General features: G+C 43.3%; 1 protein-coding gene across 3 annotated transcripts in view; it reads left to right on the top strand.

Annotated features, from left to right (window-relative positions):
* GPSM1 (G protein signaling modulator 1) overlaps window positions 1–16,036 on the top strand; it is a 125,489-nt gene that overhangs the window by 84,650 nt on the left and 24,803 nt on the right. For all 3 annotated transcript variants that reach the window (XM_031954948.1, XM_023494355.2, XM_031954949.1), the window contains exons 10-11: window positions 97–167; window positions 2,583–2,744. In XM_031954948.1, the coding sequence (XP_031810808.1) occupies window positions 97–167; window positions 2,583–2,744 (233 nt within the window). The remainder of the gene's footprint in view (window positions 1–96; window positions 168–2,582; window positions 2,745–16,036) is intronic.

Here is a 16,036-nt window from a genome sequence, read left to right as displayed (position 1 = left end):
AGCCCAAATCCTGAGCATTTTTGCTGACTGAGGCACCACTTGTATGTCTATGTTTGGAAGGGTTAGAACTGACTGTGGCCCCCATTGTCTTTTTAGGAGCCAGGCCTAAGAGGATCCAGAGGCACAGTGTAGAGAGCCTGGATTTATTGAAGTTCCCTCTGGAAAAGGTAAGCAAGGGAAAAGATAAGATATCTCTCCCTCCCTCCCTCCCTCTCTCTCTCTCTCTCTGTCTGTGTGTGTGTGTGTTTATAATGGTGTATTTTGAGCGAAAAGAAGTCATGACTAGAGAGACACTTCAGAATCACTGGGTTGAGAAGATTAAACATCAGTGTAGTGGCTTATTGACCTATCTCATTTATATGAATTCTGCAATTAGCAGATATCACCATCATCAAAAGGATTAAAGAGGGAGGGTTTCCAGGGAGCAGGAACTGCTGAGAACTCTGGAAAAAAAAGCACTCGGCCCCTGAAAGCCCAGAGAACTATTTACAAAGCAGCAAAATGACCCTTTTTATTAGTACCATCTCAGCATTAATGTTTCTTCCCTTTTAGCTCTGGCTAATAAATGTGGACCCTTTATTGCTCTGAGTTGGGCTGAAAGGGGGTTGAAAGAAGTCCATCTGTTCCTGTTCTTAACCCTGACACCCAAGGTGTTTCCTCTACTAACAGTACTATTTTGAATTTATTTTGCCCATTGCCTACAAAATGCTCAAAGGTCTCACATCATCCCATTTTCCTGGGCAAGAGATAAAGAATATTTAGGTACAGTAGAAATGGCATCATTGACTAAAACTTGCCTCTCTTTGTGGTTCTTTTCCTTTCTGTTAATTTTTAAAATCATTTAGATGCTCATTTTCTGGAATTGCTTTTTTTCCCCTCTTGGGGTATGTCTACAACAATAACAACAAACCTAAAAAGTAAAAAAATTCTGTTAGTTAATTATTTGGCCAATTTTTTCCCCATTTATTCAACAAATAGTAATTAAATTAATCACCTACACTATGTACTAAATCCTAGGTATTATTTCTGAATCCATTGTGGTTTGCACAAACTCTATAATCCCTACAGAGAAATCTCTCCAATTGTTGAGAAGTGCCTGAGGGCCAGACTGACCCAGCCCAAAGGAGGAAACCTATTTAAGGAAATTGGTCACCATTAGTTGTATTAGCATTGTCTTGAGCTAATAGGCAGATCCTAAACCAGGTCTGTGGTTTTTTTCTGTCTCTCAGAATCATCAGAACCTAGAATTTTGTAATGGATTTGTAGTTTAACTTATTCTACTTAATCACCCAGCTTCTAGTGATTTTACATGAGTATTATCATAACTCATCTTTCAAAGAATTTCTAAATAGCACCTTTTCTCCATAGACTTCTAATCTGGCTATCTCTCCACTGTTTTCTGTTCCTAAGTGTTAAAGCCATCACCATTCTTCTGAGAGACCCAAATTTGCAAACTTGGAGTTACCTTTACTATCACTAATTCAGTCTATTCTATTCTATTCTATCACTAATTAGATCAGCTGCCTAGTCTTGTTGATCCTTCCTTATCAGTAAATCTGACACACACACACATACACTCTCACTCTCCCTCTCTATTTGCCTGAACTATTGCAGTAGCCTTCTTATTAGTTTCCTGCCTCCCAACATGGTGCCTGGCACTTACTAAGTACTTAATAAGTGTTGACTAACTGCATCCCGTCTGCCCTCCTCAATCCATCCTCTACGTGGCTGCCAAGCTGATATTCCTAAGGCACAAGCTTGGTCATATCTGTTCCCTGCTCAAGAAATTCCAGTTGTTCCCTCTTATCTCTGGCAACAAATAGAGACTCCTGTTCAACTTTTACAGCCCCTTGCACTCTGACTTTACCCTACCTTTCTAAGCCTGTTTCATTTTACTCTCCTTCATGTACTCTACATTCCAGCCAAATTGAAAAAGAAAAACTTTATGTTTAATTATTTATGTATCAAAAGTGAGACATGAACCCAGATCTGGCCTCACTAATGATCTCAGTTCCATGATAAATCCTTCTGATGGACCTTTGATCATTTTCCTGCTTATTTAATTAGCAGATTATTAGATAGTATTAGGAATTAGAGGATACCCCTGATCTTTAAGGAGCATGCTCCCCCCAAAACCCCCAAATGGTCCTTAAGCTCTTGTTGAAAGAATCTTAAATTGGGTAGAATATGAGATGGACCTTAGTGAGCACTTCTGATGGACTTTACTACCACAACCACCTGAAAGTCCATCCAAGGGAAAGTTGCAGATGCCTCTGTGATTTTGGACTTCACCTGGAGGCTGTTTAAAAAGAGATAAGTATACTTTCCCTGTCCCACACAGCTGATATAAAGATCAAGATTTCTTGAGTCAAAGAGGGGAGATGTTGAAGAGATGGGAAAGGGTGTCAGTGTAAATAAGGGAGTCACCCCCAAAGGAACAAAAGGGAGATAACGTATAAAAGCACTGAAAAGTTTGAAATGCCTTGTACAAATATTAGTAGTTATTATTTAACAAAACAAAACTTGCTCAGTTTTCCAGGACCTTTTTCAACATTGCTTTTTTGTTTCCTTTTCCATGACAGAACCAGAACGGAGACAGCCACCACATGGTAGAGCTGAAGATGGCAGGCAAGGACTTCTTTTCCCTCTCGGTGAAAAGCCAGAAATACCTTGAGGGTCCCCAAGAGGGGAGCAGCTTTCCCTTAGACAGCACCAATGATATCCAAATCCAGATCCCCCAAACGGTAAGAGATGGGTTATTCACCATTTTTCTAACTCTACGCCCTCTGGGGTCTGAACTTGTCTGAGGGGGCAGCCAGTTCTCAGAGCTGTCTTTGGTGAGGAGGCATTGAACTCAATGTGCCAGCCCCCTCATCCCTGCATCAAAGGTTGCATCCCGATGAACTCAGGGCAAATCATCAGTGAGAGCAGCTGGAGAAAGAAAAATGGAATCCTAGGAAGGATCTCAGAGCTAGAAAGCACCTTCGAGCTCATGTAACCCAACTCCTTCATGTAGAGGGGAGGAGCCTAAGTCCCATAAAGGAGAAGTGATTTTCCCATCCATTTACGGATATTTATTAAATGCCGACACGGCGCTGTGGGCAGCTGGGTAGTGCGGTGGAAGGATGCTGGCCGGGGAGTCGCCCCCAGAGGAACTCCTCCTGAGTTCGGATCTGGGCTCAGACACTTACTGGCCCAACCACGTAGCTCTGTTTGCCTCAGTTTCCTCCTCTGTGTGTAAGACAGAGTATCCTGGTCAATAAAACCTCAAATGGGCTCAGGAAGGGTCGGACACAGCACTGTACCAAGTGCTGCAGATTTACTGTAGTACATGGTTCCCACCTCAAAGCAAGAGCAGCCCCCATGGAAAGGTCAATAACACTGCCCTGGTGAAAGAGAAGTCACAAGGTGTCACCCGGGCTGAGAGTCAGAGGGTGACACTGGCAATGGGGCTGAGACTCCACAAAGGCATTAGAGCTCCGGGAGCTCCCCAGAGACCCGTTTCCTTTCCTCAGGAGCAGGGCAGTGCTCAGAGTATACATATGTGAGACTCAGCTGAGCTCCCTGTGACCTTGGTCACAGCTATGGGGCTAGGAGAGGGCTGCTGGGGGGCCAGCTTCCTGTTTGCTGCTGCCTTCTCCTATGGCTTTCCCAGTCTCACCCTCCACCCCCTTGGACAGAGCCCAGTTTATTTAGATCAGTCTTTGTTCTGATGTTTCCTCACCCACGTGATTCTTGTCTTAATTGTCCCAAGCTCCCTATGTATCTATTAGACATTCAGAAAAAGGCACTCACCAAAAATAGACTGAGTGCCCTCCCCAGGTCTCAGCAGGTGGCACAAAGCCCAATATAAAACGGATCAGTCTTTTTGGATAAGAACCTATCCACCCACTTATAGACAAGGTTGTTTGTTAGTCAGTGAAAGACCATCTTGGGAGAAGAGAGAGTGGGTTTGAGGAGAAAGTAATGTCTGAATAGCTCCAGGTTTTCTTCTTATGAAAGTGAACTTATGAAGTGAACTTGCAAATGTCGTCCCTTGTGAGTACTCCCTCAGTGTAACTCTGGGAAATGGGTATAGCAGGGATGAGGGGTCGCCGGGTGTCTCTGGATTAGAGGACTCTGAGAGCTTCTGAAGGTAACAGGCACCTGTGGCTGCCTCTGGCTCATGGAGTGGTTGAGGGTGACCTCCTGAGGCAAAGGGAACTCTGGGTCTAAGAAGAGATCCTGAGAGATGGGAAGGGGTGTCAGGGTAAGTAAGGGGGTGACCCCCAAAGGAACACGAGGAAAAAAGACCAAATCCAGGCAACCAGAACAAATTACCCTGTGGAAGCGTCAGCCCCTTTTGCCGTGACTCATCTTAGCTCCGTGTCAGGATGGGAAAGGTGGTGAGGTGAGTGGAATGTAGAACTGGCATCTTGTCAGGTGGGGGCTCCAAGCAGGCTCACAGATATTTCTAGGCAAGCTTTTCCCATCCTGCCGTCGGCACCGGCACCTGCTGAGCTGGCAGCCCCCATCACCCCCTCTCAGCCTCCTCCATCTTCTCTCGGAGTTCCATCGGGAGCTGCTGCCTTAGAGCCGGGGGAGGACCTGCGATAGCACCACTTAGTCTAGCCAGAAGGGAGCTGCCAGCTGCTACCCGGGCTTTCCTGAGCCCTTAGAGAGGAACAAGCTGGAGAGGTTTTTGAGGAGATCCCAAGACTCCCCCTGGGGAAAGAAAGCTGTTTCCAATCCCCATGACTCAAGGCACACTATGCAGGTAGGAGGCAGCTGGCAGGGGTGACTGGGCTCAGTACCGTGTGTAAGATTTCCCGTACCGTCCTGTTTTAAGATGAAAGTATGTTGGTGGTGGTGCTTGTTTTTGGTGGGAAACTTTGGTGGTGTGCTTTGGGTCTAGGGTCAGAAACCAGGGTCTCTTATTGCTTCCTGCATATTATTGAACAAATCACTCCACCTCTGTGGGCCTCGATTTCCCTATGTAAAATTAGGATGTTGGTCTAGTTGAGAGGCTCTTAACTATTTTTGTGAAATGGAGGGTTTTGGCAATTCAGTGGAGCCGGTATGAATCCCTTACCAGAATAATGCTTTAAGTTGCATAAAACAGAATATTTAAGATTACAATAGAAAATGGTTATTCTGATATAGAGATGTGATTTTTTTTTTCCCCATCCAAGATCAGGAATCAAGCTGGGTGCACCCCAAGCTAAAATTTCTGAACTAAGTGATCTTTAAAAAAAAAAAAAAAAAAAAAAAAAAAAAGGAACAAATGGAATTTCAGGTCTCCTCAGATAAATTCCTTGCAATATTCTAATCCATTAATTCAGAATGAATTTCTGAAATTGTTTAGGGTAGGGAAGGGAGACGGGGAATTTTTCAGGCTTCTCTAGAGGAAGCAAAGACTAGTTGTGGCAGATGGGATCATGCCATAGTCCACCTGTTTGGAGTGACAGAAAGGGAAGCAGCTTAAGGCTGCAGGCTCTGGAGTTTGCTCAGGGAATCATTATTATATGCTACAATGTCCTACTCTATTGGGACACTACATAGGATTCATGGTTCAGAGATGGGATTGGACTTTGGTATCCTTTCTGCTTATAACACCATATGGATGAGAAGGAAGTCAGACAATTGATTATAATTCCCTAGGGATATTTTGAAATGGGAGATCCATTCTCTATTGTGGCAATAAACCCATCAAAAATTTTTAATTAAGCACTTTTATCAGGCAATGTGCTGAACGCTGGGAAAGACAAAAGTGAAATATCCTTGCCTTTAAGGGGGGAGTCCACTTTTTTCCTTTTTTACATTAAATTTGTAATATACATTTCTTTATGAATCATGTTGGGAGCAAAAAATTGGAACAAAAGGGGGAAAAAACACAAGAAAAATAAAAAAGTGAACATAGCATGAATTGATTTACATTCAGCAGGAGTCCACTTTTTAATGGAAGAGAAAGCATAAGCATATTTCAATATATATAATAGACAATAACTAGCATTTATGTAATGCTTTAAAGTGTGTAAAGACAATTGCCCAGAGACATTACTCAGCTACTAAGTGTCTGACCCAGGGTCTGAAGGACTTCTAGCCTCCAAGTCTAACACTGTAGCTACTGACTACTTATCTGCCAGTATAGAAGATAGAGGGGAATTGAATACCAGGTAGTTTTGGAAAGGAGAGTATGAGCGGCTGAGGAAAGAATGGAGATGGGTAAGGTTCTGTAAGAACCTTTCACTTAAGTGGGGCCCGAGCCAAGGAAATGGGATTTCAAGAAGCAGACAGAAGGGAGTACATTTTGGGCATGGAAGGTCATCAGGGCACAAAATGGAGAATCTTGGGTAAAGAATAAAAGGGAGGCTTTTGCACTCATTGCCCACATGTGCCATTCTCTCCCAGACCATTGTGCACATGGGCACCAGGCACCCAGACATGCTCTGCCAGGCTGAGTTTGGTCTGCCTTGTCCCCTGCCATCGGGCCTCCAAGCCCAGGAGCATGGGTACAGACCTTCGAGGGGCTGAAGTTGCCCTCTACCTCAGTACCCTTATGACACGCTTCCCCCTCCATAGAGGAAAAACAGGATTGTTAGAACAATAAGGGTCTTTTAAAGGGGGCCCTAGAAGCTTCCCTTGCAAGGCTGCTTGGGTCAGAGGCTCCGGAGGCCCACCTGGAAAAGGAGTCTAAAAATACTTCTCTGTTTGGGAGGAAGGGGTGTTAAGGCTTAATTATCATATTCCCAGCTCTCTGAAGAGAAGTGTGATCACGGTGGGGTACAGTGTGGTAGCTGTATTATTAGATCCAAACCGCTCTCCCCCCATCTTTTTCATTCCCTTCTCAAAAGCAACTGAGACTCCCAAGGGATCCTGCTCAGCCCAGTGCCTCTGATAAAGGGTCTCAACAGCCAGAAAGTCTGGGTTTGGGATCCCAGATCAGGAGGAGAATGCTCCAGAAAAAAAGAGAAGTGTGTGGGGTGGGGGAGCAAGGGAAGTGGTGTTGGTGTGGGGGGAGGATGGGGGCTTGTCCATCTTTTAAGGAGACTTCCCACAGAGGGAGAGTGCTCTTGGGGTACCTTCAGTTACCCTCTTAAGGAGCTTGTTTGTGTGTTTCTCTGGGCAGATGGAGGGACAGTGAGCAAAATGTTCTGGGAGCACTTGTCTTCCCAGGTAACCCTACAGATGTGCAAGAAGTAGTGCTCTCCTCTCTGCAAAGGCTGCCCAGGGATGGGCAAAGGGGTCTTTAAGGAGGCTCTGCTCTCTCTCCTGGTATTGAGTATTCCATCTGGGGAAATGCCCCAGGAGAGGTTGATAAGATAGACCTGTATAAGGGAGCCAGAGCTACTGAATTCTGTAAAATGGCATTTTTAGGAGGATCAGACTGATGAAAGAAACCAAAGTGCAGAGAGTCATTGGGAGTGGGGGAGCAAGCACACCGTAGTCTTTGACCTACCTGGGTTTTGGGCTGGGTAGCTGCTTTTCCAGAGCTGAGTGTGCTTTTCCAAAGGGAACAAACCCAGGGCTCTGTTGTATTCTGGAGCACCAAGAATTCCTCCTTAACCTGGCCTGAGGTGCTCCCCCAACCCCGGACCCAAGGACAGCCACCCGTGGATGACAGGCCCCCTTATGAGACTGGGTCCACAAGAGTGGTCTTCCCCACCCCCCCAAAAAAAAAAAAATCCCTTGGCAAAGTCTAGCCGTGATATATCTCATGTGGTGTTTAAGGGCTAGATTTCATAAGGTCATAGATTTAGAGCCAGAATGAAAACTAAAGGTTAACTGTCACTCTTCTCACCCTCTGAGACTTAGAGAAGTTAAGTGTTTTGTCCAGTCACACATGTGTAGTGAAGAGCAGAGCTGGGGTTTGAACCCAGGTTCATTCATTCTAAATCAGTGTGATCTTCTCAAGTTCTTGACTCTTCACAACCTTGTTTGGCTTTTCTTAGTGGAGTGTTTTGCCATTTCCTTTTCCAACTTATTTGACAGATGAGGAAACTGAGGCAAAACGAATTAAGTGACTTGCACAGAGTCACACAGCTAGTAAGAGTTTGAAGCCAGGAAGATGAGTCTTCCAGGTTCCAAATCTAATGCTTTATCCACTGCCACAAGTGTAAAACTCTTACATATGAAATATTCTATGTACAAGAAAGGAAAAGACCTTTAAATATCAATGTAGCCCAACCCCTTCCTTTCATAGATGGAGAAACTGAGGAAATTTTGTATCACCTAAAGTTCCCCCACCCCCACTTACTGGTAAGCCTGGGATGAGAATTTTTCCTTTGTTTTTTTACTCCCAGGCTCTTTAATAACAAACTGGGTTGTATAATTAGGCCTTGCTGCACTGTGATTGCATCAGTCGATGTGTGTGAGCCTGTGGATAATTAGATATTTGGTAGGCATGGAGGTAGCAGAGAGAGGGAGATTGAAAATCAATTTATGAAAAGCTAGAAGCTTTCTGATCATCTTATTAGACCATCTGAGATGGTCTAAGCATAGAACCTTTTCCAGGAATCAGCATCAACTGACAATTTTCCTGGAAGTGTCATTATTGGTGTCATTAGTCCTTCTTCTGTAGGGATCAGGAAGAGGTCGTCGAGACAGAATCAGGGCCCTGAATCAGAGAATGTAAAAATTGGAGTGAATCAACCCACCAGCATTTATTAGGCTCTTACTGAGTTCCAGGCACTTAGTGTAAAACAGAGGTGTCAAGTACACAGGCCACGTGGCCCACAACACTCCTTTGTGCTGCCCAAGCCATATTAAAACATAATTGGAAAATAACTAAATTAAATGAAAATACATTAATATTAATGTGGAGATTTCTAAGTTGGTCTGAACTCTCTGGGATCCTAATGCAGAATGTTAGTGGTCCCTGTTTTTATCTGAGTCTGAATATATGGCTCTTATTTTTGAGTTTGGAAGAGAATAAGGGATTCTAAAACAAAGGTAAGGAGGGAAAGCATTCCACACATGGAGAACAGCTAATGCAATGGCACAGGGAAGGAAGTGGAATATCACTCGTGAGAAACAGCAAGAAAGCCAACCTAGTTGAACCAAAAAGTGGGCAAGGGGTGCAACATGTATAATAAGGCTAGAAAGATGGGTCATGAAGGTTCTAAATGTTGAACAGAGGAATTTATATTTGATTCTAGGGGAAATAGGAAGCAGCCCTAGTTTACTGTTAGCATGAACAGATTGGTGCTTTAGAAAAATCACTTTGGCTGCTCTCTAAAGGAGGCTTTGGAAAGGGGAGAATCCTCATGCCAGGAAACCAGTTTGAAGGTTCTTGCAATACCTCAGGACAGAGGTGAGAAGCCCTGAACTAGCATGAAAGGAGAGAAGCAGATAAAGAAATTTGTGGAGGCAGAAATGACAAGATGTGGCAACTGATTGCTTTATCTGGGGTGAGGGAGAGGGAGAAAGCAGGGAGGATGCTGAGTTTTTAAATCTGAATAACTATAAGAATGATGGGGCCTTTGACAGAAATAGGGAAGTGTGGAAGAGGGTGGGTGAACCTTGTCAAAAATAAAGAGCTCTTTTCAAATAGAATATGAAGTGGAGTTTTCTACCTTGAAGGAGCCAGCCAGATCTCCTAGACCATTGGCTAAGCTGCCCTTCCACTTCCTTAGGTGCCTGTTGGGGATAAGGCTCCAAAGCAAGTGACTTTAAAGGTGGAAATTTCAAGGAGAAGGATTTGTAATCAGCTTGTTTCTAGATAAGAACTTCCTTATATCCCAGACCCTACCAACCAAACCTTGGGAGCTCAAAGGTATTGAAGAGCAGATTCCTGTCTGGGTGATGGTCAGCCCTGGGAACTCATTTCCTTGAGGGAACAGGCAGAAATGGAAGAAGGAAGCAGAGTGATAGGGTCATACTTTGAGGTACCAGTTAAATATAAGGGCTAATCTTCCTATCACTTGCAGATTGAGATTATCTCTAGTTCTTTGGCAGTGGCAGAAAATGTATCAGCCCAATAGACCTGTATTCTAGCCATGTCTTTGCCAGTAACAGTTTTCTTGAGCAAGTTATTTCCTTTCTCAGCTGGACCCAAGCATCTTCATCTGTAAAATCAGGGCAGGGGGTGCTGTTGAGCTAGATGGTTTCTATGGTCCCTTTCAGAGCTAATATTTTGATTTCAGGAGTTAGGGCTTGAGCCAGTCTTGAAAAATGAGTTGAATTTTATTAGGTAGAGACAGGGATGGGAGAAGATAATTCTGATGACAGGTGACATGAGTAAAGGCTAAAGTGCATCAGGCCCACAGAGAAATATAGTCACATCTCCTCCCACCGCACTCCCACTTCAGACTCCTCACTCTGGTGATACTCCCATTTTGTCTCCTTATTGTTTCATAGGATCTTGGATTTAGAGGTGAAAGGGACCTTAGAGGCCACTGAATCAATCCAAATTGTTTTCCTTCACCATTTTGTGGACGAGGAAATTGAGGTCAGGGGGATTTTAAGTGATTTACCCAGTTCAATAAGCATCTATTGCAGGATTTATACTCAATTGTTCTGAACTTTGGTGCTCTCTCCACCACATCCTCTTGATTCCTTTTCTGGACTGGCACATCGAGTGACAGTGACCTATAGGGTCAGCCTGAGGAAACAGAAATCCTGGTGGAACCCTATATAACAAAGTTATAATTAACACCTAACATTACTGCTGGGAAAGGGAACAGGAGACTTGCCTTTTAATGATTCACACACAAACCCAAGTTAGTATTCCCATAGGATAACTATTTTGAAAGTCTTTTCCCAAAACACATACAAATTAGTAGAGTTTTTAAGAGGTTTTCATAATACTTACATGAACATCTTCCTCCTTCCCAGCGCCTGTTCCTGCACCTAAAAAATGTATTTTAAACTTAGTCAAATTCTTTTTTTTAATTTAATTTAATTTTTTAAATTAAATATAAACAAAAACATAAATGTTTTATTTTTCTCTCAATATTTGCTTTACTACTTCCTTAATTAAGTTTCATGGACTTTACAGCTTTGTACCACAATGAAAGGACATGGTATTTGCTTATTAAATATTTCAGAATTGTCTCACCCATTTTCATAAATATAAATCTATATACTATGTTAAAAACTGTTCTAAAACCAAGAACATTGAAGTAGCTCTGGAAACAAAAAAATTAACATTTTAAAAAATTTTTGAGTTCCAGATTTTCTCTTCCCTCCTCTTCCCCCTCCTTGAGGAGACAAGAAATTTGATGCCGATTATACATGTGTATTAATGCAAAATATTTCTATATTAGCTATGTGGCAGAAGAAAACAGATAAAAAAACTTCAAGAATAATAGAGAGAGAGAGAGAGAGAGAGAGAGAGAGAGAGAGAGAGAGAGAGAGAAACAGTTCAGCAAAACCAACTGACGCATCATCTATCTGACAAGACTAGGCAGTGCTCTACACCCACCTCTGCAAGGAGGAAGGGAGGTACAAGTGAGCCTTGAAGAAAGCCAGGGATCCCAAGAGGAGGAGGAGGAGGTGGAAGAGGAGGAAGGGGAAGGAGGAGGTCAGGAGGGAGAAGATGGCAGACTTGGGGGACTGCCAGTGCAAATGCACAGAGTTGGGAGATCAGCTGTCCATCATAAGTGAGGAACAAGTAGCCCAGTAAGGCTGGACAATGGAGTCCACCATAGGGACTAATTCATAAGAACAATGGAAAGATTGGAAAGGACTACCTTGTGAAAAGATTTAAATGGCAAAGAAAGGAGTATGATTTGATCCTGGAGTTAATGGAGTAGGTGGTAAGGTCTGTGTTGTAGGAAGATTCCTTGGCAGCTGGGGGACAGATTGGAATGGGGGTAGAGCTAAGGTGAGGAACCCAATTAGAAGGCTAATGTAATAATCCTGATGAGAGAAGAGGGCCCAAGATGAAGGTGGCTCTGTAAGGGGGGGGACAGATGGGACCGATGTTGTGGAGGCAGAAATGTCAAAACCTGGCGTCTGATTATTAGATAAAGGAGATGGCTGAGACAGGGAGGAGAACGAAAGGTTAGGAGTGTCATGGAAATCCAGGGATGAGAGGAGATACAGGAGAAGTTACCAGAGTGATCTAGAGGAATAAGCACTAAGAAAAAACTGTTTCTATGCTGTAATTCAGGGATTTGTGGTGGCTTTGGAGAAAGTAATTTCCATTAATGAGATTGGAAGCCCAGCTGCATTTAGGAGGGTGTGAAAGGAGAGAAGGAGAAGTGCTAAGTGTCAATGACCTTTCCAGTTTAGCTGAGAAGGAGAGACAGGATGCTAGCCACTGGCAATAATAACATTTTAAAAAGGTTTTCTAAGAATGGAGGAGACAGAAGTCTGTAGCCAACAGGGAAGGAGTCAGTGGATAGAAAGAGACTGAAGATTTAAGAGAGAAGGGGAATAATAGTAGGAACAATTCACTGGAGAAGTTAAGAAAGAATAAGATTAAGAGTGCATGTATGTGTGACCCTGGGCAAGTCACTTAACCCCAATTGTCTCGGCAAAAAAAAAAAAAGTGCTTGTAGAAGAATCTGGGGCAGGTAGGTGTACAGCTTGCAAGTACTGGGCTTGCAATCAGGAAGATCTGAGTTCGAATCCAGCCTCAGCTACTTACAAGCTGTATGATCCTGGGCAGGTCACTTTAATCCATATTTGCTTTACTTCTTCATCTATAAAATGGGAACACACTGTAAAAGGAAATGGCAAAACAACCCAGTCATTTTCTCAAGAAAACCTCATGGACAAAAGTCCATGAGACAAAGTAGAGTCAGACATTACTAAACAACAGCAATATAGAAAGATTAACCTTAGGAAGAAGAGTCAACTTTTCATCAATTCAGTAAATTTAATTCAAAGCCTACTGTGTGCTGGGCACTGTGACAAATGCTAGGAATACCAAAAAAAAAAAAAAAAAAAAAAAGCATTCCTTAACCTCAAGAAGTTTATAATCTATGAAGGGGACAACATTCAAACAAATTTATATGTAAAGTAACTATGTGCAAGATAAATAGGAAATATTTAAGAGAGAGAGCTGGAATTAAGAGGGATTAAGAAAGACTTCTTGTAGAAGGTAGGGTTTTAGTTGGGACTTAAAGGAAGCCAGGGAGGTCAGAAGTCAAGAGTGAATGAGGGAGAGCATTTCAAGAATGGGGGACAGTCAGAGAAAATGCCCAGAACCAAGTGAAGAAGATAGTGGGATGTGGCATTAGAGGACTGTGACAGAAGAAGAGGAAAAGAAGGAAGTCTCAACAAATGGCCTCATTTTTTTTTTTTTTTTTTTTTTGAGGGAGGCATGAAATAAGAAATGAAATATTCAGCAAAACAGTTAAGGACAGGGGAGGGTACCATAGGAAGCTTAGGTGGAGAAAAGGGGCTTTAGAGTGTGAAATAGAGAAGAATTTAGGGAGCTTAATGAGAATTATCTTGTTCCAGAAAGGATTCAGATGACAGATATTTGTAATGAATGTAGTTTTGTATGGTTGGTGTTTTGTTTTTTTAACTCCTCCAACTCCATTCAGCAGCATATAATAAAATTAGAAGTAAGGATTGAGTTTCACAAGGTATAATCATCAGACTTTGGGAAGTCCATTTCACAGCAGGCACAAGCAGGAAGAGGTATACCCTACAGAGACTAGGAACCCAAGGTAGAGCTATCCCCAGCCCACCCTGGAAACATCATCGTGGCCCTACTTAGTTTATAGATTTGAAACTAGAAAGGACGTTAGAAATCATCTAGTCCGACTACGGATAAGGACACAGAGGTCTGGGGAATTCAGGATTGAGCAGGTATTTAAACAGCTGAGGTGAGCTGTGAAACCAGATCCTCTGACCCTAATTCCCAGGCTTGTTCCCTTCTGTCCCACACTGCCTCTGTCTATCGATGCTTTATTTGTCTTCTGGGCCTCCAGAGCAATTCATTCTACGTTGGTCTGAGCCATAGGTGGGAGAAGGCTGGAGAAGAAGCCTATGCAGTAAAGGGAGACAGGCAGTATTTACAAAACTGAGAAAAACCTTCTGCGCTCAGCACGCAGCCAGGCATTTGTCAGTATTATCATTTACACTTGCCCAGAAATATTTAGAACTCAACAAACAAAACCTCCTTCTGTTTTGGAGACACAGTTCTTGTATCAATCACACCAAGCCCCCACCTCCATCCCAATGTTAGTGCTCACACTCTTGACGTTTCTTCGAGTTCCTCTCCTTGGCTTGGGATGTCCATCTCTCTGTGTGTCCATGTGGAGTCTCCCAGCTGCACTGGAAGAAGCTTCCAGAGGGCAAGGATATTTTGGTTTTAGCCCTCAGGGAATGTTTGGTGAATTGGCCTAGAAGACTTTCATCACATTCTTCCGTGTAGGAACAGCCTCTTGCTGTGACTAACTTCTAGGATAAGAGCTACTGCCCCAGAGACTAGATTTGTGCTATCCTGGAGTCCAGTTCGTAGGGACTTAGAGCCAAATTAAATATTCAGTATATGCATTTACATAAAATTAATTTATTATTTTGATGACAGTCTACATTTAAAAGAATGACCCAAAAAATTGAAAGTTTAGCTGTGTCTATTTTTGTACTTGGAAGAACAGTTGTTAAATTTTTACTAGCACCACCAGACAGTACTTATAGGCAGGTGGTCTATGGTGGAAAGAACACTAGATTTGTAACCAGAGGACTGGCTTTGGATCTTTGCTCTGCCATTGGAACTTCTGTCAAGTTACTTATCTATCTCATCCATGTCCCCTCATCTCCAACACTGAAGGGATTCGATGATCTAAACCTGTGGTAAGACTTTGACTCTTACATGGCAGACATAACTGGTAGGGGCCTTCTGTGTGCAGTTTTATCTTAGGTTGAGAATTACCCCTTGCAGAAGATACCAGAAGCAAAAACATTCCTGTCCTACAGTTTCTGTCCTTGAAGTAACTGTTGGCTTCATATAGAAACTCTGCTCCGTGCCTACAGACTGAACCCTAACCCCAGCAGCGCACAAAGCCCCGCCAGTCTCTGAGCCCTAAACTTGGCTAATTTGTTAGAGTGAGTGCTCTGGTACCACTAGAGAAGCTGCCTTTTGATGAAGGGTCAGGAGTCTCACCCTCACACACGAAAGCTTGCCCATTCTAAGGTTCTCTCCAAAGGTAAAGGAAGATATTAGGGTCCCAGGTAGTTCCCCTAAACAGCATCTGTTTCCATTTTCAAGAAGCAGAAAGGAAGTTTTGGAGAGAATAGGAAAGACCACCTTGCTTTACAGATTGGACCTCTTCCCTCTCCCCCTCCTCCCAGCTAATCCCATACCAGGTGTCCTTCCTTACAGGGCCTACCTCCTGTCCCTGAGGGGCTTGGGCTGATGAGCAGCAGCTGGACAGCAGGAAGGAAGAGGCCCCCCACCCCCACCCCAGAGACTGAGCAGATTTGCAGACACACATCGTCTATCACCCAGCCCTGGTGAGCCTGTCACTGGGATAGGCCAGGAATTACATGGGGCTGCTTGCAGATTCCAGGTTCAACCCAGGCAGGAAAAAGGAAAGGCCAGAAAGTTTGTGTGTGTGTGTGTGGGGGGGTATAGTAGGAGATATTCTATGGCTCTAGCAGGTCTCTGAGATTTACCCAAAGGGGACCTTCTGGCTTGTTGAAGAGTAAAGGGTAAGGATCCCCTCAGCAGAAGGTTGGCTATGCAAAGGGTGTTATTAGCAATGTGGCAGCAAGGCAATCAAGTGGCATAATGGGTAACATGGTAGACAGTCTAGAAAACCAAAGTTCAAATCCTACCTTAGATACTTACTAGCTGTGTGATCATGGGCAAATCACTTAACCTCTCTCTTAGTTTTCTCATCTATAAAATGGGGGAGTGATAACAATAGCACCTCCCTCAGGAAATGATTGGGGAGAGAAAATTTTTAAAAAATGTTGCAAACCTTAAATCATTATGTGATGAGTAAGTATTTGCCTTGGAGGGGCTTTTGGAAGTTCTAGGAAGGCTATTAATAGATTTCAGATCTCTCACCTGTCTGAGTCCTGGGCAAAACTATTTTTTCATTTCCTTTTCTTTCCATGGGTCTCTTCCCCACCATCTGATCCCACTCCC

This window comes from Sarcophilus harrisii, chromosome 2, assembly GCF_902635505.1.
Source record: "Sarcophilus harrisii chromosome 2, mSarHar1.11, whole genome shotgun sequence".
Lineage (NCBI taxonomy): Eukaryota > Metazoa > Chordata > Mammalia > Dasyuromorphia > Dasyuridae > Sarcophilus > Sarcophilus harrisii.
The sequence above is the reverse complement of the archived record's forward strand: the minus strand, read 5'-3'. Positions and strand labels throughout refer to the sequence as shown.